This window comes from Lepidochelys olivacea (genome assembly GCF_965140295.1).
Source record: "Lepidochelys olivacea isolate rLepOli2 genome assembly, chromosome: 5".
NCBI classification, from domain to species: Eukaryota; Metazoa; Chordata; order Testudines; family Cheloniidae; genus Lepidochelys; species Lepidochelys olivacea.
The window spans coordinates 71,245,801-71,271,015 of NC_140415.1; the positions used below are offsets into that span (position 1 = coordinate 71,245,801).

Genomic DNA, 25,215 nt, shown 5'->3' on the forward strand with positions numbered 1-25,215 from the left:
CATCAGATGCATAGAATGGAACATATAGTAAGATTATATATATGTCTATATAATATATATCTATCTTCCAATTTATGTGTGTGTGTGTGTATACATACATGTTTATATGGTAACTTCTGACTTATCTGTGTGTGTGTGTGTGTGTATATAAGTTGGAAGATTATAATAGATATTATATATATCGATATATATAATCTTCCAACTTATACACACACACACACACACAGATAAGTCGGAAGATAGATATATATTATATATATCTATATATAATCTTACTATAAGTTCCATTCTATGCATCTGATGAAGTGAGCTGTAGCCCATGAAAGCTTATGCTCTACTAAATTTGTTAGTCTCTAAGGTGCCACAAGTACTCCAATATTTTTAGTATAACTATAATACACACTTAGGCCTGATAAGGCAAAAACCCATTTGCCTTTATTCATTTGAGTAAAATTAAACGTGTAAATATACTCAGAACTAGAGCCCAATTCAGTCTCCATGTGCTATAAATGCAGTGGTATGTTCTTAATGTTTGTAATGTAGCAGTGCAGTAAATAAGGGGAGCTGCTATTGGAGTGTAATCATTTACAGTTAAAGAGATACTGCCACATAGTGAAGACAACTTTTAGTACTGGTGCTTAAAGCAAAGACACGATGCTATGAATGTAAATGAAAACGGGACACACCTCTCCCCTAGTTTATAACCAGTCTCTTGCAGTATTCGCAACCCAGACTTTGTAGCGTTATGGCATTGCACGAGAATCTGAAAGTGAAACTCACTAGTGGGGGCTGGGGAGTGAAACTAGCCCGTTAATTTTCCTTCCCGAGATGAGTGAAGGGCAGAAAAACAGCCGGTTTATAACCAAGAGATTTTAGTAACAATAAGAAAAGTCTGAAAAAATAGATGCGATCTTTAGTTTAACAGTCGCTCGGGGGAGTGCTAGCGGGGGGAGAAGGAACAGCTCGGGGCGTTAGGTTCTTACAGTGCTTCTTCCCTTCTGACAGAGCATCTTCCAGTCTGCTGCGAGGGCCGGAGAGGAACCCAGAGCGCATTAGGGCCCCGGGGAAAGGCGGCGCGGCAGGCAGGTACCCTGATATACTTACTGGCTGCAGCTCACATACAGGCAGAGAGAGGCTGCTGGGGGCCCGGTGCCAGTGGGAGGCTCTGCGCTCGCTCAGCCGATCCCGGGACTGGCTCCAGCATCACTTTAATGGGAAGTGGATGGCGATGGCAGCAGCCCAGCAAGTAAAGATACCGCAAGCGTGGCTCTAGGCGCTGCTCCCGCCCCTGGATGCCCCCGCTCACACCTTCCACGCGCCGGGACCGAGCCGCTGCGGGAGGGCTGGGGCGGCTTTGCTGTGGGCTCCCCTGGGAGCTGCAGCCCCCGCTCCCCACCGCGGTGTGTGTTGCCGCTGCCGCCGCCCCCGGACCCCCGTCCGCTCCCTCCCCGCCTGCCTCTGCCGGGCGGCTGGCAGCGCAGCAGCTGCTGAGGCTGGAAGTTTTCCTGGCAGCGCGGGAGAGGAGCCGCGGCCGCTGCTGAGGGCGAGGCGGGGGGGAGCGCCGAGCCCGGCCGCCTTCGCGCTCGGATTCCGCAGCCTGGCCGGAGCGGGAGGCAGCCGCCGGCCGGCCGGGGTCCCGGCATGCTGAAAGTCACCGTGCCCTCCTCGTCCTCCAGCGCCTCCGCCGCGGGCAGGGCGGGGGGCGCGGCGCCCGACTACTGGATCGACGGCTCCAACAAAGACACCCTGGCCCATTACTTCGAGCTGGAGTCGGAGCTGGGACGGTAAGGAACGGGCGGCTGCCGCCCTGGGCGAGGGGCATTTCCGGGGCATCCTCCGCTGCGCGGGGCGGCGGAGCCGGCGGCTTTGGCTTGTGGCCGCGACTGGGGAGGGCAGGATCCCACGCGTGCAACCGGTGTCAGAGGCTGCGGGGACTTTTCCCTTGCGAGGTGGGGCTGGCTGCCCCCCCCACCCCGCCTGCTGCATTTCCTTTGAGTGTGGTTCGTATTTAGAGTCTCTCCCCCGACCCCTCATGCTGGCTTCTTTCTATGAGGGGTGCCTGAAACTGGAGGGGAGAGATGTGACAGCCAGGGAGACCGCCTCTTCCCCAGTGCTGTTGGCTCTATGGCAGTTCCCCTACATGTAGAGTATGCAGCATTTCCTAGATCCCCGCGTTTCCAGGGCTAGAGGGAGATGAAGACTTACGGGGGGTTTGGGTTTTTTGGCTGGGGAGGGGACAGTCAAGATGATGTTAGTGATGGTAAACTTTTTGTTTTTGCTGTTTAAGACCAGTGACATGGGAAATTAAACTTAAATACCAGCTTGCTTTAGTGGCTTTTCAGTAGTGAAGGCGAGAATGAATCACTTAAAACAGTTGCAAGCAGGATTATAAACTGACATGTTGATACAAAGAGAAACCCTGTATGGGAACAATTTAGCACTAATTATCTGGGAAGAGCCTAAACTATTAGGCTTCCCTGTACTGGTGTGTGTGTGTGTGGTGGGGGGCGGCGGAAGAGAATATATATTCCAAATACCATCTGGAGATCATGTCCTCATGGTGACCAGCATGTACAGCTATTGCCCTTCACCTGTGACCTGCCTACTTTGGTTTGACAGAGATGGCACCATAACTATTCTGAGAAGTAGACATTTCACCTTTTTGCTCACTCTAAGGTTTACAGTATTTAACACATTTCAGGGTTGCCTCTTTTGTACTAGGAAAGCTCAAGATGAGGCATTTACTGCTGTTGTCTATCAATTACAGTGTCTTGATGATGAATGCACCCTGATTTCAATAGCTGAAAAAGTTAAACTGTAAATGATGGTCCAAAGAGGTGTCAGTATTTTTGTGCTGGATGCATATCTGTCCATTTTGCAGGTGTGCACGCATGTTCAAACACAGAAAACAAATTCGGTTCAGAATGAAAGTCATGCAAGTCCTATGTTAAAAGGAAAATACCAGTTAATTTCTTAAGAAAAACACACTATTGGCCCAATCCTTTAAATGCTTAGCCATGTGAGTAACTTACATAAGTAGAGTTACCCACATAAGTGTTTGTAGAATCTGGGCTTAATACTGTGCAGAGTGACTGTTCAGAATTTCTGTGAATCGGCCACACTTATAAGTAAATTGACAGTCTAATTCTGAGTTTTTATACTAGACATGTTTGTATGAATTTGGGCACGCTGCTGCAGTCCTTACTCAGGCAAAGTTGCCATTGAAGTAATGAGCCACAGAGAACATGCAACAATGGGTGTTACCATATACACTGTAACGAGAGTGATCAGGTAAGGTTGTTTCATGTTCTCTGTGTATATAAAATCTCCGCACTGTATTTTTCACTGCATGCATCTGATGAAGTGAGCTGTAGCTCACGAAACAACCTTACCTGATCACTCTCGTTACAGTGTGTATGGTAACACCCATTGTTGCATGTTCTCTGTGTATATAAAATCTCCCCACTGTATTTTCCACTGCATGCATCCAATGAAGTGAGATCTAGTTCACAAAAGCTTATGCTCAAATAAATTTGTTAGTCTCTAAGGTGCCATAAGTATTCCTTTTTTATATCTGTGTAGAATTTTCTGTATCAGTATAGAATTATTAGCAGATGATATTGCATTTAGAAGTGGAAAATAAAAGAATTGATGTGATGCAGTAACATGTATAATAGGGATGGATGAGTTGTCATAAACTTTACAGAGTAGGAAGTAAAATGAGATCAACGATCTCGTAGTGAAAAATTTCACAGATGACAGCGCAGTTGCATCAGTTTATTCACAGAAGGACTTGTAATTACAATGTTTTTACCTGAAAGGAAAAGTAAATCCTTGAACTGACATGGTTGCATGTTTAAAAAAAAACAAAATCTTATTGGCTGTTGAGTATTTGGCTAACATTCCTCCCTTTTTGTCACTTATGATGATGATTGCACATACCATATAGATAATAACTTGAACCGAAAGGCCTTCATGAATGATATTCTATGCATTTGACTTTAACAATACAGCACTTGTTAATACTCTGTAGGTGGCAGAATTGGTGAGTTGTATATTTTCTGTATCTTGCCCAGTGTGTCTTTCAGCTGAGAGTTTGCATTTCACAATATCCTGAGAAAAGGTTTTGCAGCAATGTTAAACATAAAATACTACACTTGTAGTATCCCAGAAACATAAAATCTTTTATGTTATGTACTATCAGGTACAGAGTTTATGCAATTGAGATTAGTATAAAGAGATTATTTGAAGAGGAGAGGTAAAATTATGTAACAAATGACTCCTTTGATACTCAATGCATTTTTTAAAAAAAGGCAATTTAAGTTGTGAACATATCTGCAGATATCATTTTTATTGGAATTGTATTGAATATAATTTATTTTGGTATGGCAAATTTTATGCACTCCGTATCTTGAATCAGAAAGTGACAGAAAAGTTTAATGTTTCTAATGTATTGATTGTTGGCAGAGCCAACAGCTCATACACAGTTTGACTATTAGGGAATATTTCTGGCTGGGTTGCTAGAGTTATTCCCTCATTGTCAAAAAATGACAGCGGACTCTTCTGTGCACATGAACCATCATCAGAAACCTTCTGGGCTAACTTCTCATTTAAAGTATAGCCTCACTAGTGTAATCCTCATCAAGGTCCTTATCCTGAGAGCTATTAAGCACCCAGAGTTCCCATTGTATTTCCAATGGGAATTGGGAAAGCACTGTGCACTCAGGCCCCAATCCACAAAGATACTTAGATGCTTAAACCCCAGACTTAGACACCTAAGTCCTGGTTTTTGCCTCCACTGTGATCCACAAAACTTGCACTGAATCCTGTAGGTGCCAAAATTCACTCAATGCCTATATTTTTTTAGAGTACACGTTTCTTAGGAGATTCAGTAGGTATGCTGAGAGGCTGCCTACCAGGTCAAATCCTAATCAAAATCTGGCCAGGATGGCAGTGGTGGTAGCCAGATTAGAACTTTTAGTCCAGTGGTTAGAACATTTGTCTAGGATGTAGGAGGCCCAGGTTCAATGCCCTTCCCTGCCTGAGCAGGGAGAAAGGATTTGAAAAGGGTCTCCTACCTCTCAGCTTAGTGGCTAGAGTCCTTACCTGTGGGATATGCTGATGTGGGGGCTCCCTCAATCTCTCCTGTACAAGCTGTTTCATTGGGGATAAATAATGAAAGTGTGATTGGAGCAAGGGGATTGGACTGTCTGTCTTCAACTTCTAAGGTGGGTGGCCAAACCACCGGTTTACAGAGTCTCTTTCTTGCTCATGTGCCCAATGACTGTTCCACTGAGCCCAGTGGTTAGGGAACTCACCTGGGAGGTGGGAGGCCATAGGTTTTGTTCCCCTGCTCCAATCACTTTCATTATTTATACCTAATGGATCTGCTTCAAGAGAAGAGACTGAGGGAGCACCACATCAGAATATCCCATAGCTTAGCAGTTAGAGCACTCTTCTGAGAGGTAGAAGAACCCTGCTCAGATCCTTTCTTCCCCACTCTGGCAGAGAAGAGAATTATGGGAGATCCAGGTTCAACACTGGCAAATCTTTTAGCCCAGTGGTTAAAGCAATCAGGTGAGTGGGCATGGCACTGGTGCCACTGTTTTGTGTGGAGTGAGGCAGCTGACCAACTCACTACCACAAGAAGCTATGTAGGTGCTTAAGCTGCCTGACTCCAGGAGAGGGGTTCCAGTTTGGGGATCATCTGTGCAGAGAGAGATACCTCTCTGCAGCCCAGACTTAGCACTGTTCCTGTGGATTTTTTTTCCTAGGTGCCTAAAAATTAGGCATTGCAACACACAGTGCGGCAACGCCTAAATCTCTTTGTGTATCCAGGCCTCAATCCCTAATGACACAATGCAGGGTGAGCTCAAGTACTTGTGTGCTGTGAACCCACCATCTTTTAGTGATGCTGAGTGAGCCGTGCTAACATCTTATGTTAATAATCCTGTTCATGAAAGCTGTTATATAGCAGTAATTGAAAGGGAATTCTAAAGTCAGGTAACAGCACTTGTTTTAGCAGCATTATTGTTATAGAAATGGGTTAATTTTGCATATGTTTAGAAGGCAATAATACATTTTATTTGAAACTCTAAGTCAGTGCTGTCTGCTGTCATATCACCTTGCAGAACTTCATGTGACGACAACCTACAAAACAGCTTTGTAGTTCCTCTTCATAAATAGATCACCTACAGAGTTGCATGTCGTACAGACTGTGCTTTCTGTGCCCAGTTGAGAAGCTCAGTTTGTTTTGGGTGTTGTTAAACTATATGTATACCACTCGGGTTTTTTTGTTTTGTTTTTGACACAATCTTTGCTTGCTACAATGGTGGGTTATTCTGCAGTACACCCCAAAAAAAGGAAAAAAAAAAGAAAAAATGCTTTTTGAGGTAGGCCAATCTTGATTGCCTTACTAATACAAGTAGTCCCATTAAGATTTCGCAAATAGGGTGAGCAGGATTTTGGCCTTTATGGAGTTAATAACTGAGACTTTCATATTTTCAAGTTGGCTTCATAAACTAGACCTTTTAGCTCTGTAATTTGATCTTTGTATTAAAAGAACACTGTGGTCTCGATTCTAGTATTGAATGTATTAATTCATTGTTTTACACTGACTCATTGTTCAGTTATTTTTTGCCAGACAAGTCTCTTCCCCCCTCCTCCCAAATGCATATATTTTTGGAAAGTGCAAGTGTTGAACCAGAGTCTGTAACAATGAGCTCTGACAATGTAGTAGCTTTGGAGTTAGGCTACTCTGTCCCATCTGTCTCTAATTAACAAATTTCTACCCTGAGTTATGTCATGTATAAATAATTGAATACTTATCAAAGCAGCCTGAACAAGTACTTGAAAAGATTATTCTCTTCTGCCTCTCTAAGGCCTGGTCCTGCAAACACGAATTAATATGACGCTTGCTCTGAGTAGTTGTATTGAAGTTGCTGTAGAAAGCACTGTCCTGGTAGTATTTTCGGGATCTGGCTGTCTGCTCACAAGTGTTGTTATTTCTATAAAAATAGGATAAATTAATATGCCATTTATGTAGGAACTTTCCACTTTCCACTAATTGAATTAAAGGTTAATTCAGAGCAAACTTGTACTGTAATGCCATAAAAGAAGAGAAATTTAAAAATCATTTACTTTCTTAGTAGAACTGCCTGTGGTTAAGGGATGCCAGATCAAATCCTTATACATGTAGAACTCCTATTGAAGCTGCAGTAAAATAGAGAACTAACCGATGTGCAAGGAACGAAGGACTGGACCCTAATATCAATTAACAGAAAAAATGCGGTCACCACAGCAAAAAGGCATCAGAGATTGGCAATTCGGTACAGTAAGAATGTTTGGAAGTTCCCGAGCTGATGACTCAAGAAACATCCTTTATTAACCCTTTCAACCCTGTTTAAATCTCTTACTACCTGTATTTTCAGAAGAGTGTTATTGGTGGTACAAAGACTTGCATCTTCCTAATTCACTTTCAAATAAGACAATATTTTAGTATTGAGCATCCAAGTCCAAATGTCACAAGTCAAATTCCACGCTCAGTTACTTTGTGGAGCCCATTTAGCCTTCAACTTTAATGGGGTGGCAGGGATGTGTAATTAAAGTCAGAAATGGCCTAATTCATTCATGCTTTTGAGCTTTAATCAAACATCAGTACAAAGATGTGTCTGGCCACTTCGAATTGCAAGAATATGAGTTTCCAAAGCAGCACAGAATTTGGTCCACTCTTTTTTTTTCTTAATCGTAAAATTTGCTTGCTAATGCTTAAGGACTAGGAGAAATTCTGGTCTTCCTGAAGTCAGTGGCAAAACTCCTGTTGACTTCAATGTGGCCAGGATTTAATCTAATCTGTCATCTATGCCTTATTCAGGCAAGACTCTCCCTAGCTGGAATGAGGATTGCAGAATCTAAACCTAAATCTCTGAGACGGCTCAAGAAATGGGTAACTGAAAATAGAGCTTTTTCACTACTGCTTATTTGAGTCTCACCCTGATAGTACTGTGACTGAAGTATTATTACCATATCATGGTTAGAACATAGTCTGTATGAAATGAGTTTGCTGATTCAGTCTACAGTAATTCCCAGTGGACAAAGGTGTCCACACAACAACTGTTAACTTTGTTGGCTTCCACAATGTTTGTTTTCTCTGCTAAGCCTGCCATGTTTCTCCAGGAATGGCCTAAAGCTCATCAGTGGGGCAGTGTGCAGAAGCTGCTCCTACATGCTCTGTAGGAAAATAGGAGTTCAGTTTTCAGTGCAGTCAATGATACCTTTCATGGGACCTAAATTCATCTTATAACATATAATTTGTTTATACTGTAATGTGAGCAAAGTTTTTCAAACCAAACAAAATAGACTACTGATTGGGACATGCAGATACTTATTTTCAATTACAGATGCATTGAAAGATGTGCTACCTGGGGAATAAACACAAAATGGATTTGTTTTTTAGAGGTTATCAGGTCCAGTTCTATTACCATGCATACTTTAGAAAAGTAATGCATACATCCTGAACAATATTTTTATTTTGTGTGCAAGATGTCTGTCATTTGCCCTATATATAGTTGTAAACTAGACAGGATATATGGGGGGATGGGGTTTAAACACTCTTAAATCAAGAATTAGGGTTTCTGAATGGGCAGTGACAGAATATACTGTGTTTCCAGAGTATTACATTGTATTTGCATACTGACCCCTTATTAGTTAATATGCAGAATGTCTTGTACTGTGAACCAAGTGAACCTTTCAATTTCTTTTGTAGAATAAGTGCTGGAGGTGGTTTGAAATGGTTGCTGTAGGTGGATCTTTCTGTATAATTTTCACAGCTTGTTTGTGTTTATGGAAGGACTGTTAAAATGGAGAATGTTACTCTCCAGAGAACAGTTTATATTTATTATTTCTATGGCATTATTTGTTCCAGCAGCTATCCATCTTTGTGGTGGCTTTTTGGTTTTAAAAAAATATCTAGAAAATTTGTATTTGTCACATGAAAAATTAATACTTACCCTTGAGGTAAAAATTCTTAGAAATACTGCAGATGTGTCTGGGCTTCAGAAACTGAAAATAATGGAGTTGTATCAGTTACTTTAGGATGTGAGAGAGATGTTTGAGAAGCTATGAGGAATTCTGCAAAAGCACTATAATCTGCAGTCCAGAACTAAGAAAGCTGTTTGTTTAACTCATCGCAGAAAACCTATATGAGAAATAGAATACATGTATTTCAAGTGTTGCCAGAAATTTTTCTCCAAATGGGACTTTATTATAACAACCTTAAATTATTGTTTAGATGGGCCAGTGCTTGCCCTAAGTTTGATGGAGCCCTGTATGGTACAAAAGAGATGTACAAGGCCCATCCAGTTATCTCCATGGCTGTGACTAGGCCTATGATGTGTGAATAACCCGGGCTGGAGGTGACTGCATGAGGTAGTATAGGTAGATGGCTACCAGTGATAGATGTCTTAATGCCTGCTGCTTGTTGGCATAGAAAATGATCATATCAAAAAAAAAAAAAAAACCAAACAACCCACCCCCAACTATAAGTGGTGGCCCTTGTGAAATAATAATACTCAGCACTTCAATAGCACTTGTCATCTGTAGATCTCAAAATCCTTGGTAGAGGAGGGTAATGGTCCCCAACAGATGAGTTGGGAGACAGCGTGGAGAAGTTAAGTGAGTTGGCCATGGTAATCTAAGGGCCAAATCTGGAAGACCAAAGTAGGCCGCCTCCTCTCCCAGCCTGGTGTACTATCCATTGGACTATTCTGCCTCCCTAATGGTGAACTATCTCTCATTGGTATCCAGCTGGATACCAGTCACTAATGTAGCCTTGTAAAGAGAGAGTTTCTCACGCTAACCTTTCCGTTGAACAAAGATGCAAAGACATGCATGTGTATTAAGCTGTGTGTGTACAGCACCTATCAGCATTAGGAGTTAAGTACATACACTGAGAAGAAAATATACTTCATTGTATCTACCTGTGTTGTGTCATCACAATGTAGCAGAATTTAAACCATGTAAGTTTGCACAGCTGCTACAGATTTAAAGTTATATCTATTCACCGTATTAAGGGCCTAATTCTGGCACTTTTGTTCATGTTAAGTAATCCCTCACTTTCTGAGAAGCACCATTGATTTCAAGGAGGCTACTTGTGGAATAAGGAATACTCAACTGGAGTAAGGTAGCAGATTTTGCCCATCCCCTCCCTTGAGTAGTGGTCCTGTCTCTCATTCATGGCGTGTCAGATATTATATACTTAGAAAATAAAAATGACAAGCTTGGCAAATAGCATTTCCCGGGGAATTAATGACTGGCCAAAGGTTAATGATCCTCAGCTTTTGCCTTGTGCTATCAACTTCCCCAGCCAGTCATTAATTCCCAGGAAATGCTTGTTCATTTAATTGTTATTGCTTAGAAACTAAAAGCTCTGTTCCAGCATCTTTTTCTTTTTAAAATACTATCTGGAATCAGACCCCAGGACTCTGTGAAATTCTCTGAAGCATATGGTATATAGAGTATGGAAACTTTTTGGGTGATGGGGGAGTGTTGTCTTTTGTGGTCTCTTCATTTTGCCCTCTTATTTCTCCATCATTGCCACCAAAGGCCTTTTCTGGGTGACTGTTCCTTTTGATGAAGGAGAGCTGGATGAAGCTCTTTCCAGAGCCCACCAGCACCACTTTTCAGCCTTGAGAAGTTGGTTCAAGAATGGCGAGAAAAAGGTGCTTCTCCCTTCTCCAGCTCAAGAGGGAGAGTCACTACCCATAGAACGTTCCCAGGTCTTTCTGTGCCAGGAAGTGAGATTGGTTTTCAAATTAGGCCCACATCTCCTGTAATGAGGCTGTAGGGTGGATTGTTGCATAGTACATTACAGTACAGAATTCTGTCCAAGCTGGCCCACCAGCTGGAAGAATGTTCCAGGGCAAGGTAAACAAGGTAGAACTTACCCAGGTTACCCCATGGAGGGGTGGGATAATGGAGAATTATCCTGGTGTGTCCTGGACAGCGCAGAGAACTTGTGGTTTGTGGGTGTTCTTGTTTTTTAATTATTGTAACTGAGTTTCTGAGGTCTACAAAGTCCAAACCTAATGTAATTTCCCTTTTAGTATTAAGATTTTTTGTGATCAGGAAAAGCAGGTTTTGACCACATTATAAAAGATATTCGCCTATCTTAAGAACTGTCAGCACATTAAAAGAGTAAGAACACTGTTGGAAATAGGACATGGAAGCCCGTTGTTGTTTTAAGTCCAAAACAACATTTATCAAATGCTCTAAGTTCCAATTAAATACATTTGATTATATATCCACACATTTGTGTTTTGGTATGTCATTACTTTTAAAATGGGAAGGTACATTCACCTAATGATTTTAGAATTAAATTTATGAAAACAACATGAATATGTATAAAAAGATATAGAGGATATCACTAAGTGTGTTATGGTTATTGCCATACATCTGTTCATTAGTGTAAAGATCTATTAGCTTTTTATTCTACACTAAAATAAATAAATAAATAAATAAAATCTTTCTGAGACTAGCTTTCTGAAGTCAACAAAGTTTTTGGCTTTAGTTCACTTTCTGGTTTTCTGAAAAATGAAAGAATTGTAACTGCTGAGGGACCAAGCAGAGCATTGCAAACAATGTAAATGTCCCCTTTGAACTTCCTCTGCAAGGGATAGTGGAGAGAAATGATAAGCACAGATCACAGAGCTGTATCATCATTTTTTTTTATATGAATTCTAAATGCAAATAAGGAGTTGTCTGAGCAGCTCTTCCAGTATTTTGTTTGACAGTTTAGGTTATGTACTGTCCATAAACCACATAAGCAACTGCCATTGCCAATCAATAGGCGTTGTGCACTGGATGAAGAGACTAATGTTAATTCTTAAATGGATTATTTTAAAAGCTTGTAAAATATTCTGTCCTTTATAACTAGATAATTAGGTTATGTAGCTTTTTTCATGGGCAGAATACTTTATTATTTAATGTTTAAACATTACCTACATATCAGAAATGACAGTCCCTGCCCCAAATAGTTTACAGCCTGAACGGTAAGGTCTAACAGGTGGATGAGACCTCAAGAGGTAGCGGGGGAGTGCAGGATACTAAAATAGGGTATTTTAGCACAGATGAGTTGTACATGTGTGTGCTTGCACTCTCATTTATATATTTTTATCTATCTATAGTCTCAACTCATGAATAGTGTTAGTTTTTGGAAAGTTTGGGTTAAATAGGATTTTTTTGGGGGGAATTTAATGTTCTTGAACAAGAAATCAGATGTCTATTTGAAAGACTTATTGGTCATCAGAAGATAAGTAGGGTGCTAAATTTGGTCATGGAACTGATTGCAGGACTTGAAATGCATAACACGCTTAATATAAGGCTATGCAGAACAGAGTGCCAAGCTCCCTGATAGATAACTAATAAAACACGATTCCTTGGCACAAAGGCCTGAAGGGTGTCGGTGTTTGCCAAAGCCACAGGGCTCTGATCCTGGGCTTGCATATGAAATCACAGCTAGAGAGAGGCCCTTCTGCTATCAAAGCACATTGGGTAAAGAGAGGGGAGAATTGGTTCACTAGCTGACTGTTAGAAATGGTCAACATTTTTTTGTACTTCTGAAAATGATGTGAAACTCTAAGTTGTTGGGGGTGACTTTTAAAGACTAGTTAAAATGTTTTTAAAAATAGAGATTCTAGACAGTGTTTCTGAGAAACATTCAGCATTTTTCAGCCAGGACTGATTATATTGAAATGGGGTTTAAAAAAACCCATAATTTGCTGTTACTCCTTACAAAAGTGGGAAATTACTGGAGTGCAGGTCCTAAATAAGCCTGTAGACAGTTCACCTGCACATAATTCAAATTGCAGATCTTTTAGTTGTTCAGACTTTTTTTCTCCAGTACTGATGAAGGGCCAAAGTAGGCAGCTGTGCAATGTATGGAATTTTTATTAATTTCAAGGGAGGATTGGAGACCAACATTCTATGTGATTTCTGTGCACAACTGCTGGATTGAAGCCCCTGATTCCAAAGACCTAATCCTCATTTATCTGAAAAATCTTTGTCTCCTCTTTGCGTTTATATATCTCAATCTGCTTTTTATATGTTCTAATTAATTTGGTCTCCAAACACCATTGTCCCTGATTTACAGATGAGCAAATTAAGTTACAGGAAGCTTAAGGGCTGGATCATACCTCTCTGATTTCTTCGTGCACATATCTCCTCCTGCCAATGCAGAAGGTGAAGCATACCATGTCCATGACATTCTTTTTCTGCTCCTAGCACCTGTGGAGGCAGGCCCTTTTGCAGTCATGAACCCTCTGCTATAATGATGTGTTTTGTAGGTTAACATAATGTAAAGCAACTGTCAGGAAGGACTGAAGGACAGATTTTCATCCAGACCTCAACTCAATCTCTGTTTTTCAATTTTTGTTTTTTTTGTGTGTGTGGTGTTTTTTTTTTTTTTTTTTCAGGTACAATTCTGTGCTTGCACTGAACAGTGGGCATTAATATTAATGGTTGGAATATCTAACTGCCTTTTTTGTGGGTGAAAGCAGGTATACTAATATATGTGAGTGCAATTTGCTATGATTACAAAATTCAGCTTTCTGTCCCCCAAAATCTAAGTGTTTTGTCTTAGAAGGGACAAAAGAAAATCATCTTCAGAAATGTATAAGTTGATTAGGCTCTCTTGTGAAATGGTACTGTTTTGCTTTGTTTACTGTAACAAAACAGTCTGATTTTTTCTTGGGTTCCTCTGACACCTTCATCTCTCCCTGTTGTCAACCTCTTGTTGACGTGTGGTGGAGTGTGTACAAACCCGCACTGGCCAGGCAAGGTTTAACAAACTGCTATGGGCTCACGCAGTTCTGCCCAACTACACCTGCCAGGCATGTCAGGCCTGGAAGAAGGGCCTGAAAAGGTGAAACTCAGCTCAGTTAGCAGTAGCCCTGGGAGGAGACCAGACCTTCAGTCCTCCTCTCCCAGAGGAGAGTGTAGCTGAGAACAGAGACTGCTTGCACAACTGCTGCCTATTTGAGCCCCCTCAGTGAAAGGTTTGTTGGCCTCCGAATGATTACGATTATTTTGTAACTCTTATTAGTGACTTACTGGGGGGAGGGGGCTGCTGAACTAGAATATACCTTGCCAGAGGCCACTTGAAGGAAGGGAGGTGTGTGAGAGTGAGTCGTCAGCCCCCGCCTCCACTTGTGGACCTCCGATAACCCTGAAAGGGATAGACTCAAGTGGGACTTGGCTGAAGGGCTGAATCTCCCATGCCTGGACCTGTATTGATGACTGTTTGGAGCCTGAGGTCTGGAGGCTGGATTAGTGCATGGCCCTGTCACAACCCAAGGGCACGGGAAACAAAGTCTGTGACAAATAGTTTATTAAATTCAAGGCCAGTTAGCCTTTTTGTGCGTGTGTGTGAGTCAATATATGTGTGACCCTTCTGCCTGTCAGAGTTGGCAGCAACAAGGGCCAGGTTCAATATCTAGTGGATTCATTCCAATAACACAATGCAAACCGGCTCGAGCCCCCACCCAGTGACCTGGGACAAATATATACCACCCCCGCTGGGCGCCTCCATGAGGCAATACTTCCCCTCTCGCAAGTACATAGTCTGAGTGTAGCAAAAAGCCTTTTAATAACCGAGAGAAACAATGTGGCATTATGTTGGGGAAACACCACCAACAGGATTCGTAACACAACCCATGAGCAAAAAACCCACCCCAAGCAAATTGGGGCATGCCCTTTCCCTTTGGTTCTTGAGTCCAGCAACCCCAAATCACCCAAAGTCCCAAAAGTCAAATGACCCAAAAGTCTCTGTCCCCGGTCAGGGCAGCCCCAGAGTTCGAAAGTTTATCTGCAGAGCTTTACCTCCCAACCTGGGTGGAGAGAGGTAAGGGGCACCTTACATGATCTGAAGCTGACCGCCCCACAGCTCCATGGGCCTTCGCTCCGCTCCGCCAGCCGTCCCACAAACTGCTCCACAATATATCTTCAGGCTCCCCCACTACTTAACACAACACTCAGTGATTTCAGCTCTTAGTCAGTTCAGCTCTTTGGTGAATTCAGCTTGTAGTAGGGGAGCCTCAGTGCTGGTGCACCATTAGCCCAAAGTGAGCTCAGCAGCCTGTAACGAGACTCCTAATGGAATCAAAATTAGCTCTGATATTCCACAGTGGAGAGAGGAGAAAGTGCAATTAGCATGTAAGGCCCTCACCCAAGGGCCCATGCCACCAAGTATTAATACTTATCCCCAGCCTCTCTCAATTCACAGATTTTTGGAACCATGACCCTTGCCTAGCGAGTGCTACTTAGTTGATGGTGAGTCCCTCCATATAACAAAAGGCCAAGTACAGTTCCAAGCACAGTTCCCATAATCAGGGTAATAACAATTTATTCTTCCTGCCCCAATAATAGAGACACTGGGGATCCCACAGCAACCAAAGTGACCATTTGGGCAGCTAGGGCCTCATTCTAGGCGGGGTGGGTGTGCCTATGCAAATGAGATCGGCCCCTGAAGTTCTTTTCCACCACTTGCCACACCTCACCACCAGATGTCAGGGTGGAGCTCATCCTGACACTGCTTACATCTGTTTTCATCCCATTTTGGTATATACTAATACACACACATCATTGTCTTTAATCTTTTCTAAGGGAAGTCTGTCCAAACTGAAATTTGAACTAACCAGCTGTGTGCACTCTCATTACAACTTTGCCGTGGCTTATGTGAATCTTCCAAATGAGACTCTTCGTGTTTATTAAGTTACTTGAGGAGACTTTAAACAAAACTTAGAAGAAAATAACTCTTACTGCCAGTTAAAGAAAAACAGACACATATAGGCTATAGTGTCCATACTTCTCACATTTTAAGTTGTCTCCATTAATGTACTGTGCACTGAGTACTTAAGAAGAATGCATTTTATTAAAATTAGACCTTATCTTCATGGAAATGAGGCTTTTCCTAACCAAGTGAAATGATTCTTGGTTTGCTGGATGTTTGTAGCTTTTCTTGAACATGTTTTGAGTGCTATAGCCTCGTTCCTATTTATTCTTGAGATTTTTAAGTCTTTCCTTTGAAAATAGTGATATACCTGGATTTGAACTTGGGGTATGGATCAGACCTCATATCTTAGCCTGATCTCTGTTAAGGGTCTGCAAGAGGACTGTGCCAGGCCTGCAGCCTGCCTTGATGGGCAAACAAGCCCTGTTACAGAGCCAAATCTGGAAACTCCAGGATGTTCAGATTCTCTGATTTATACCAACATCCACAGGCATGCAAAATTACACAGTAAATTTAGTGCTTAAAATGAAATGTCCTTCACCAACAAAAATATCAGAAGTTATACTAACAGCTTAGAGAATGCAGCTGTAAGTTTCTCTGTTAACAGGGCAACTATTAAAACTATAATTGTATGCAATATTAGAATGAGCAAGTCTATGCAAAAAACAGACTTAACTCCACCCAAACCAGAGACCTAATGCTTAGTATTGTCAGGGCAAAGCTCAGGGTATGTCTACACAGCAGTGTAAACCTGATCTCAAGGCAAGCCCCCCTCACTCCTCTTGCATCCACACTGCAGTTGCCCTAATCCAGGGCTTGAAACCAGGATCCCAGGACCCTGCAGGGCTGGATGGTCCGAGCTTGGGTCAAGCCGGAACACAGTGTCCGAGCCCTATTGCTTTGCAGGGTAGACATGGCACCAGTTTACTTGAGTCCAAGAAATTAACTGGAGGAATGCCAGAGTTCCTTGGGGCAACTTCCTTAGTCCTCTCTATGCTAACAATCTGCAATGCACTCTATTGCAAACGGAAGCCACCCCCCTTTGCGAATGACAGGTTGGTGTTAACCCATTGTCTTCTGATCACCAATCTGCAAGCACAGTATCAGAGAGCTTCCAGGGTCTGAAATGGACATCGATCTGATCAAGTCTTTTGCAAAGTGAGCTGCTTCTTGGCCACTAGAGCACAGCCAGATTTTGGTGAATCTGTGGCGTGAGGCCAGTAGAACTGTGGATTTCAGCAAAAGCACCAGAAATACTGGCAGATAGCTAAAAAGCTGGAAACTCTGCAGAGTTTCTGGACAGGTAATCAGTGCAGTAAGTGAATTAAGAGGCTAAAGAGTGAATACAGGAAGACAAGGGATAAGAATTGCACGTCGGGCAACTTGCCAACGACATGCCCCTTTTATGATAACTTTGACCGGGTCTGGGCACCGCGCCCAGCACAGAGCCAACCGTGTTTCATGACGACCTGGTGAGGCAGGATGGTGCCCTGCCGTCCACCAGAAAGCAGCATGGGACTGGTTGAAGCCAACAGCAGGCTCCCAGCCAGGATCATGAAGTGACTTTTTTAATTAAACCAGTCCCAGAGCCGGGTGTGGATCAGGATCAACAGCAGATTCCCATTCCCTACTTGGAAGAGCTGTTTGCCGCCAAGGAACAGGCTGCAGCCAAGCCTGCTGAGAACTCCATGGGGACAGAAGCCTCCCCGGAGCTGGGTAAGTGTCTGATTTAAATTTACTGTTTATTATTACATTAACAGGAAGGATTTCTGCTTTAAGAAGCAATGCAAAAATGGTGATCACTGTTTAGTCACTAATGGCGGATTGCATCATGGCATCTAGGCAGCCCTCCTCTTCCGATTTGCTACGGTCATTCTTGTTTTCCTGTCATTAATTAGAAATTTGCCACTATGCAGTCACTCTTCCTGGGTCTGTGCAGCTTCCTGTAAACAGTGAACTGTGTGTGTTTGGGAAACAGTATTCTGTATTCCCAAGCCAAGTCCATTTCTGTCAGAGGTAAGCCTGGTGGGGCGGATACTGGAGTGGAATCATGTTGCAGATTTCAGAGAGTTTTGCATACAGCAAGTAACAGGGAAAGCCATGTGTTTAATTGATACTCTCATGTTAGGCTGCTCTCTGGCTACCCAGCTCTGAAGGCAGTGCAGAAGTAAGGGTGGTATGGTAATGGGACCCGCGAGATCCCAGTCCTGCTGCAGGGCTCTACCCCCTACTTTTTTTTTGTCTGCCCCATTTTTCTGGCCTCCTTCCCTCGGATTTGCACCCCAGGTGGCTGCCCCGCTTGCCCTGTCCTGGTTAATGTCCTGATGGATACAATTGTGTTGAGAATTTTTAAGAAAAACACACTTCAGACCAAAAAATAGAGATTTTTTTTTCATAACTGGCCCAGCAAGCTCAGAGGTGCTGGGGCTATGAAGTGCCAGGCCCTGGCACAGATTAAGCACTGAGTCCATTCCCCTCCGGGATATGCTATTCGGTCACTGTTCGTTTGAATACTTCTGCTGCATACACTGCAAGTTTTCCTCCTTTAGTTTGGAATAACATCTCTCTCTGCCACTAGGGCACCACAAGAACAGTTATGTTTTTAAAAATATGAAAGGCCCGATATGACAGAAAAAGCTGTTTGCAGCAAGGGCTCTAGACACACCCACCTCTCTTCCATATGGCAATTAGTTATGAACTTTTTATGAAGCAGAGTAAAGGTTTTAATTTTAAATTTACCATTGCCTTTGCACTTCTTTAACTATGATTAACAAAGCTGTATCAAGAGACAGTGTGAGGACTGACGCATCCCCTTCACAATGTGTGTAGGTTCACTTTAGAACTGTTATATTTTTTGTCCTTGAATTCCACAGTTATTAATTCTGTGCTCCTCCACAGAGCTATTTTAAACAATAACACCCTGTTTCTTGTCCTGTTTCAGGACTCTCAGCCCATCCTGCCTGCTGTTCTTCAGGAACTCGATCTCTGGCCCAACGTACTCACGGACCATTCCAAAAGGAAGCGCTTCTGTGATGAAGTTATAATCAATGTTCTTGAGAGGGCAGACCAGCAGGTCCAGTATCAGAAGAAGGATAAAAGACTGAAACAACAGCATGCTGAGAGGCAGGAGGAAAGGCTAAGGCATGCTGCCCAGGGGGAGGACAGGGTAAACAGTTACTGGAACAGGAGCGGCAGCTAAGTGGGGAGGACAGAGCCCAACAGAGAAAACTGTTCCAGAAAGTCCTGTCTATAATGGCTACAAGAATATTGGTCCCTGCTGCCTCTCCCATGGCATGATGCCCCTGCAACATACCCTCAGCTCAGGAGTAGCTTAGACAATTCCCTGTTGGGGCGGCCCCTGTATTCAGGACTCATTAGTTGCTGGGCAGGACAATTAAACACCGTGCAGCCTTCCTTTTTCCACCCCTCTCCAGTGTAAACCTCACTTGGGGGCAGGAGAGTGGAGTGGAAGAGTAAATGAGTAAAGAAGAGAAAGGCGAGCTTGAGGCCAGGGGACATCCAGCAATAGGCGGATTGTGCTGGTTATGAACTATTTCCTGCCCTTTCTGTTTGGATGTATGGTTTTGTAATGGCAGCTGGCCTGCCCAAGACTGTGATGCACTGATAGCAATAAACTTTCTTGAAAACAGAACATGTCTGTTTATTTGTAATCTGTGCATCACATCATACAATTATGATTTGAGATAATAAAGCTAAAAACATGTTAAGGAGTAACTAAGCATTACAAAGCAAACAGTATTCCTCTAGTTATCTAGGTACAGCTCTTCAGTAAATTCCATCTGTACAGCCATTGTGCTGCCCCCACCCTACAAACAAATTCATTTTTCATCATGTCATTCTGACTTGCATTCCATGGCAGTCAAGACCACCCCTCCCAGGTACTGCCCCCTGTCCAAAATGATCCATTACTCTGTGTTCTCTCTCTCTCTCTCCTCCCCACATCATATTCATGCATAGCCCAGTGGAAGAGGGAGAATAGTACCTGTGAGTCCCTAATGTGAGCACACAAAGCATCTCTTACTTCTCCTGCCTCGGTGCAACCAGCTCCTTCAGTGGTAGCTGCACTTTCTCGCTGGGAGTGCTGACCCAGCATCCCCTCGCTGTCATAGGGCCATTTGGGGGAATGGCTCACGTCTGGCTTCACACAGGGTGTGAAGAGCACAGCAAGCCACAGTAATGCGGACAGCATTAATTACACTGGCATCCAAACAGGTCCGTAGACACCTCCAACGAGATTTTAATGTGCCAAAAGCACATTCAGTAATCATTCTACGCCTGCTGAGAGTGTAATTAAACCTTCTTTTGCCAGGGCCTCTGAAATTAGGGTATGGTTTCATAAGCCAAGGCAAAAGAGAGAGTATGCAGGGTCCTCCAGAATAACAGTGGGGACAGTAACATAATTTGTCAATGTCATTTGGTGAGAATAGTGTCCCAGCCTGTCCATGAATATAGGCAAAAAAAACCTCTGGCATCGTGAAATTTTCCTATACAGCCAATTTTGACATTCATAAATCTGCCTCTGAGGTCCACTAGTGTCTGCATAACAATGGAGTTGCACCCTTTGCGGTTTAGGTACTCGTGTCTCCTCGAGGAGGGCAAAGTAAAGTATGGACATGTGAGTCCAATCAATGGCCTCGCCAGTTAGGAAACCTCATTCTCTCAAAACCAGCAGTTACCTGTGGAATATTTTTAATGCCTGCCACCTTGGGGTAAACCACATGCCTGATTGCCTTAGTCACCTCTACCACCACTTTACCTACAGTCATCTTTCCAACCCCAAACTGGTTGTCAATGAACCTGTAGCAGTCTGAGGTAGCTAGCTTCTAGACGGATATAACAATCTGCTTCTGGACCAGCAAGGGTGACCTCTGATGTGTGTCTTTAATCTGGAGGGTGGGGACAAGCTGCTCACGAAGCTCCAGAAATGTGTCTTTCTTCATGCGAAAGTTCTGGATCTACAGCTGGTCATCCCAGGTCTGCATGATCATGTGGTGCCATTAGTCCATGCTTGTTGCCCTGCACTAGAAGCTGCCATGTACATAGGGGTCATCAGTGGCTATGCCAAGTATACTGCAGCATCTGCCAATGTTAGTCTGTGATGCTAGAGTACTCTTCCTTCTCCTCCTGCAGCTCCATCAGGAAATCTGTCAGGTACCTGTGGTGGGACAGAAAACACTGCTGAAATGTCCACCAGTGCCTCGCGGATGCTCTGCCAGTTTCCTGACACAGGAGTGAAAGAGCAAGCAGAAGTTTGTCAAAAGGCACTTCCTCCAGGTTACTACTCTGGCTGGGAGTGCACAGAACATAATGGCTGCTCGGCAAGCTGTGCTGGTGGGTGGTTCAAACTTCCTGTAATGTGCAGCATGGGCAGTAGAGTTTTCCCATAGTGCACCATGTTCTTAGGGCTAGAGTGGTGACATGAGGGGGTCACTAGGCTCTCTGGGATATGGTTACTTTGACTCAGGTCTGTGCACTGCAGTGCGGATGCCAGAGCCCAGGGTTTGAATACTGGTCAGAAGATTCTTAACAGAGAGTTAAAATGCAATGTAGCTGCTCAAGCCCAGGGTTCTCTGACACACTGCTGTGCACATGTATCCTCAAGGTCTACAGCAGGTTTGTACTGTACAGTGAGTGTTGTTTATCTCATAGTAGCTCCATGGAACCTCAGTCATGGATCAAGATTCCCCACTATGCAAGGTGCTGTACAACCACAGAACAAAAAAACGGGTCCCTGCCCCAAGGAGTTTATAGTCTAAATATAAGACAGGAGACAACAGGTGGACACTGACACAGCATGAGGAAACAATGAGACAGTATTGATCAGGATGATAGGCAGTGGTCTCAGCATGCCAGCTGCCTAACTGTTGACAACTATTTTGTAGGCATCAAATCAAATAAGTTTTAAGGAGGACAATAAGCTGCCTTTGTGGATACCTGTGTATAAAGAGCAGTATGATTGAAAACACAAAGGTTACAGTTTCAAATAAGCACAAGTAAGTGAAATATGCCATCACTGGCAGAGTGGAGGTCAGAGTTTACATCTCTATAGCAAATGAGAGATGATAAGGAGGATGGAGAAGGGCCATGAAGAGTCTTGGAAGTGGAGCCAAGTAGTTTTGTGTTTGGTGCGGTGGAGAAAGGGGAGCTAGCAGAGGGACACAAAGAGAGGGGTGACATGATCAAAGTGACAAGCCAGAAAAATTATCTTTACAGCAGTGTTTTGAATTGATATGTGACTAAGTGGAATTTTTTTGTAATATTGTTATGAGGCCTGTGTCCTTAGCTTCCTCTGTGTGCAGTATTGTTACCTAGCGGGTAGGGAAGGGTAGTTTGCTCTCAGGGTAGGTGAAGAGACATAGATATGGGTGTTGCCTAGCTGTCTGGGTCTCGGCCCCCATATCAGTGGAGCATATAAGGGCAACTGGATTTACTGTTGTCTTCTGACATTGATACTTAGCAGCCAATGACCCAGAGAGAGAGACTTCCTCTCCTCTCAGTGGGCGGGACAGCGCAAAATTTCTCCAGCGTGAGAACAAAGGACTGGAGAGGTGTGAGATGGGGTAAGTGTTGGCTGCTGGAGGCAGTCGGGGCTCTCACCTGGAGTCTGATGGAGGAGATCGGATGGGGAGAGAGACCGCTCAAACAATGTTGCTTGCTATAGCATGGCTAGGCTTTGCACTACCCAGAATGGTCACTATGCTTTGACCTTCATTCCTCTGTGTTAACCTAAGGGCTTCCTATGCTGTGTTCCAGATGGCTAATAAACCCTACTGTTCTGACAATGCTGTGACAAAGGATTGGCAAGGTACGTTAGTCCCTGAAGAGTCTCCATCGGGGTCTGTCTCTCTTGGTCTTCACTGAACAAAGCTCACAGTGTGAAGGAGTGCTGCAGACCCAGTCGTCCAGTCTAAGGAGGCGGTGAAGCCGTGTGGCTTATCCTGAAGGAAAAGTGAGATCTCTTGGAGGTCTGGCACCTTGAAGGGGTTCCTCCTAGACACTGCTCCAAAGCTGGAGCCATAGCACCGAGTCTGTGGATCCATGACAGGATATAAAGGAGGCAAGATTGCATTTGTCGAGGCCGGAGATGAGGATGTTGCAGAAGACAGTAATGGGAGTGCCGTCTTTCAGCAGGAGCATAATGGCAAAGGACCTTTGCCTGGAACTGTTGCAGAAGGGATTAGAATCGACCCACATCCATTTTAGAGCTGGAAACCATGCTTTACTCATCAACTGTTTCTAGATTTTTTGTGCATGTGTATTCATAAAAAAACTACTTTGGTGTTACCTTCTCCTCCTCCACCCAAAGACACGCACCTCACCATGAACATAACCACCAGATAGGACAGATAAGCTATTAAAACTGTATCTTTACCTCAGAAGGGATGCTGTCTTCCCATACTCTTTCCCCAACTCTCCCCACCACAAATAGATAACACATCTCCCTGTGACCTTTCTGCACAGTTTTGGAAAACCACACTTGCTCAGGTTTGGAGAATAAGCTAAAATATCGATACAGCATGTGTGTGGTTTATATTCATTTTTCCATATTTCCCCCAACAAGGATTAATAACTGCTTTGTACACTTTCACCTGAGACCATTTGCTATCTTTATCATCATAAATCAACAATGTCATGAATAGAGCCAAGTGAATGATGATACAAAGAGTGTGAATATTTTTCATGAAAATAAACATATATCAAGTGCACTCTGTCAATGGGATCATATTATTAGTGGTTAGAATATTCAGATGATATCTGGTTTAAAATATCAATGAATCCTGAAAGTTTCATGAATTCTAGTAGGATTGACTGTTGTCCAAAAATTTGTACCACAAATGTGTGTGTGATTGATTAGTCTTTGTTCTACTGGTTCAGTTATCCAGTCAGGAAGAAAAAACATACATATGACTTAGTTGTGGTGCGCATGATTGATTCCCTAATGAATTGTCAGAGTAAATTGTTCAGGAACAACCCATCAACTGAAATTTGTTCACATCAGCTACTCTGTGGATACTAATGAATAACAAATGTGTGTGAAGAAACCAGGACTGATTTGCAAACAGAACCAAGGGTTAAAGTTCTCTGATAAATGACTTGCAACAAACTGAAGTAACGAATATAATGAAGAATTCATGCTTTGTTGTTGTTTTTGTTTTAACAATTAACCCTCATGGGATAACCAATCTTGAATTATCGGACAGTACTTTGAAATAACTTATAAAGAATCAATAAAAATGTTATCTTCAGATAATCAACATTAGGAGCACAGGCATGCTACCAACACTAAAGAATTCTATGCTGTGTTCTTTTATTTTGTGGTAAAATGAAATGCTTGATTAAAATGAATGGACTTTTAGATCCCTTCTGCAGAAGAACTGCTATTGTATGCTTAATATTCAAATAGTTGTTGTAGTCTCCTTTTTTGGAGACAAATTATTGTCCCCCTTTTTTTTTTTTTTGAGCAAGAGAACTAAATATCCTTTTCACGTGGTCAGAAGTACTCAGATATGTAATTTGTCAGCAATTTTTAACTCTGTAGGTTCTTGCTTATATTAGTCTAAAAGGTCTGAACTCTTAGGCATTCTGCACCTATCTGACATTCTGAGCCAGGGAATATCTGAAAGTATTTTGAGAGTGATGCTTTGGGTATAGATGGTAACAGTAAGATTCAGATTCCTATGGCATATAATGGTATTGTTTCACATGTTGCTGTTAAAAGGCTAAATCCTTATTATGTATCCAAGAAAAGAGGGAAAAGGCTAATGATTGTTTTACAGCAATAGCACTTCAAGATAAATTTTGTCACGGGCTGGTGTGGAATGTACAGTACACTTTCACTGACGCATTTTTGAAAATGTTAAATCAAAATTCTGCTCTATTACACTAGTGCAACTCCATTGAATCATTTACTTTCTTAGCTGGTAAATATTTACCTGTCAGCTTTTCCTGTTATACAATTAGGTTTACACTAGCTCAAACACACAATATACAGCAGGAGTCCTGGTCCAACCAGCTCTCTCCACCAACACCACTATCTGCATTGTAGTTTATAGTGAATTCTTAGTGTTTGTGTGTATGTGTCCTATTGATTCCCTGAGCATATCTGGCATCATCCAAATGATCTGGATAATTAAGATTCCTTTGTAATAATAACTAAGTGCACTTGGGATGACCAGATTGCAAGTGTGAAAAATCAGGACTGGGGTGGGGTAATAGGTGCCTATATAAGAAAAAGTCCTGAATATCGGGACTGTCCCTATAAAATCGGGACATCTGGTAACCCTACATTGAAAAGGCAATTGTAATTTTAAATTCCTTCAGTTTGGTCTCTGGGGAGGATTACAAATGTTGAGCCTGATTTCCTCTCAATTACAGCAGTTTAAATCAAGAGCAATATTCCCTCTAATTTT

The 25,215-nt window shown here is 42.7% G+C and overlaps 1 protein-coding gene across 2 annotated transcripts in view; it reads left to right on the plus strand.

Annotated features, from left to right (window-relative positions):
* The first annotated feature begins 1,119 nt into the window (after window positions 1–1,119).
* Window positions 1,120–25,215, plus strand: part of CAMK4 (calcium/calmodulin dependent protein kinase IV) — a 290,902-nt gene continuing 266,806 nt past the window's right edge. Inside the window, exon 1 of one of the 2 annotated variants that reach the window (XM_084628870.1) lies at window positions 1,120–1,784. In XM_084628870.1, the coding sequence (XP_084484996.1) occupies window positions 1,642–1,784 (143 nt within the window). In that variant the 5' untranslated portion in view covers window positions 1,120–1,641. The remainder of the gene's footprint in view (window positions 1,785–25,215) is intronic. The other variant, XM_084628871.1, reaches the window with a different exon arrangement.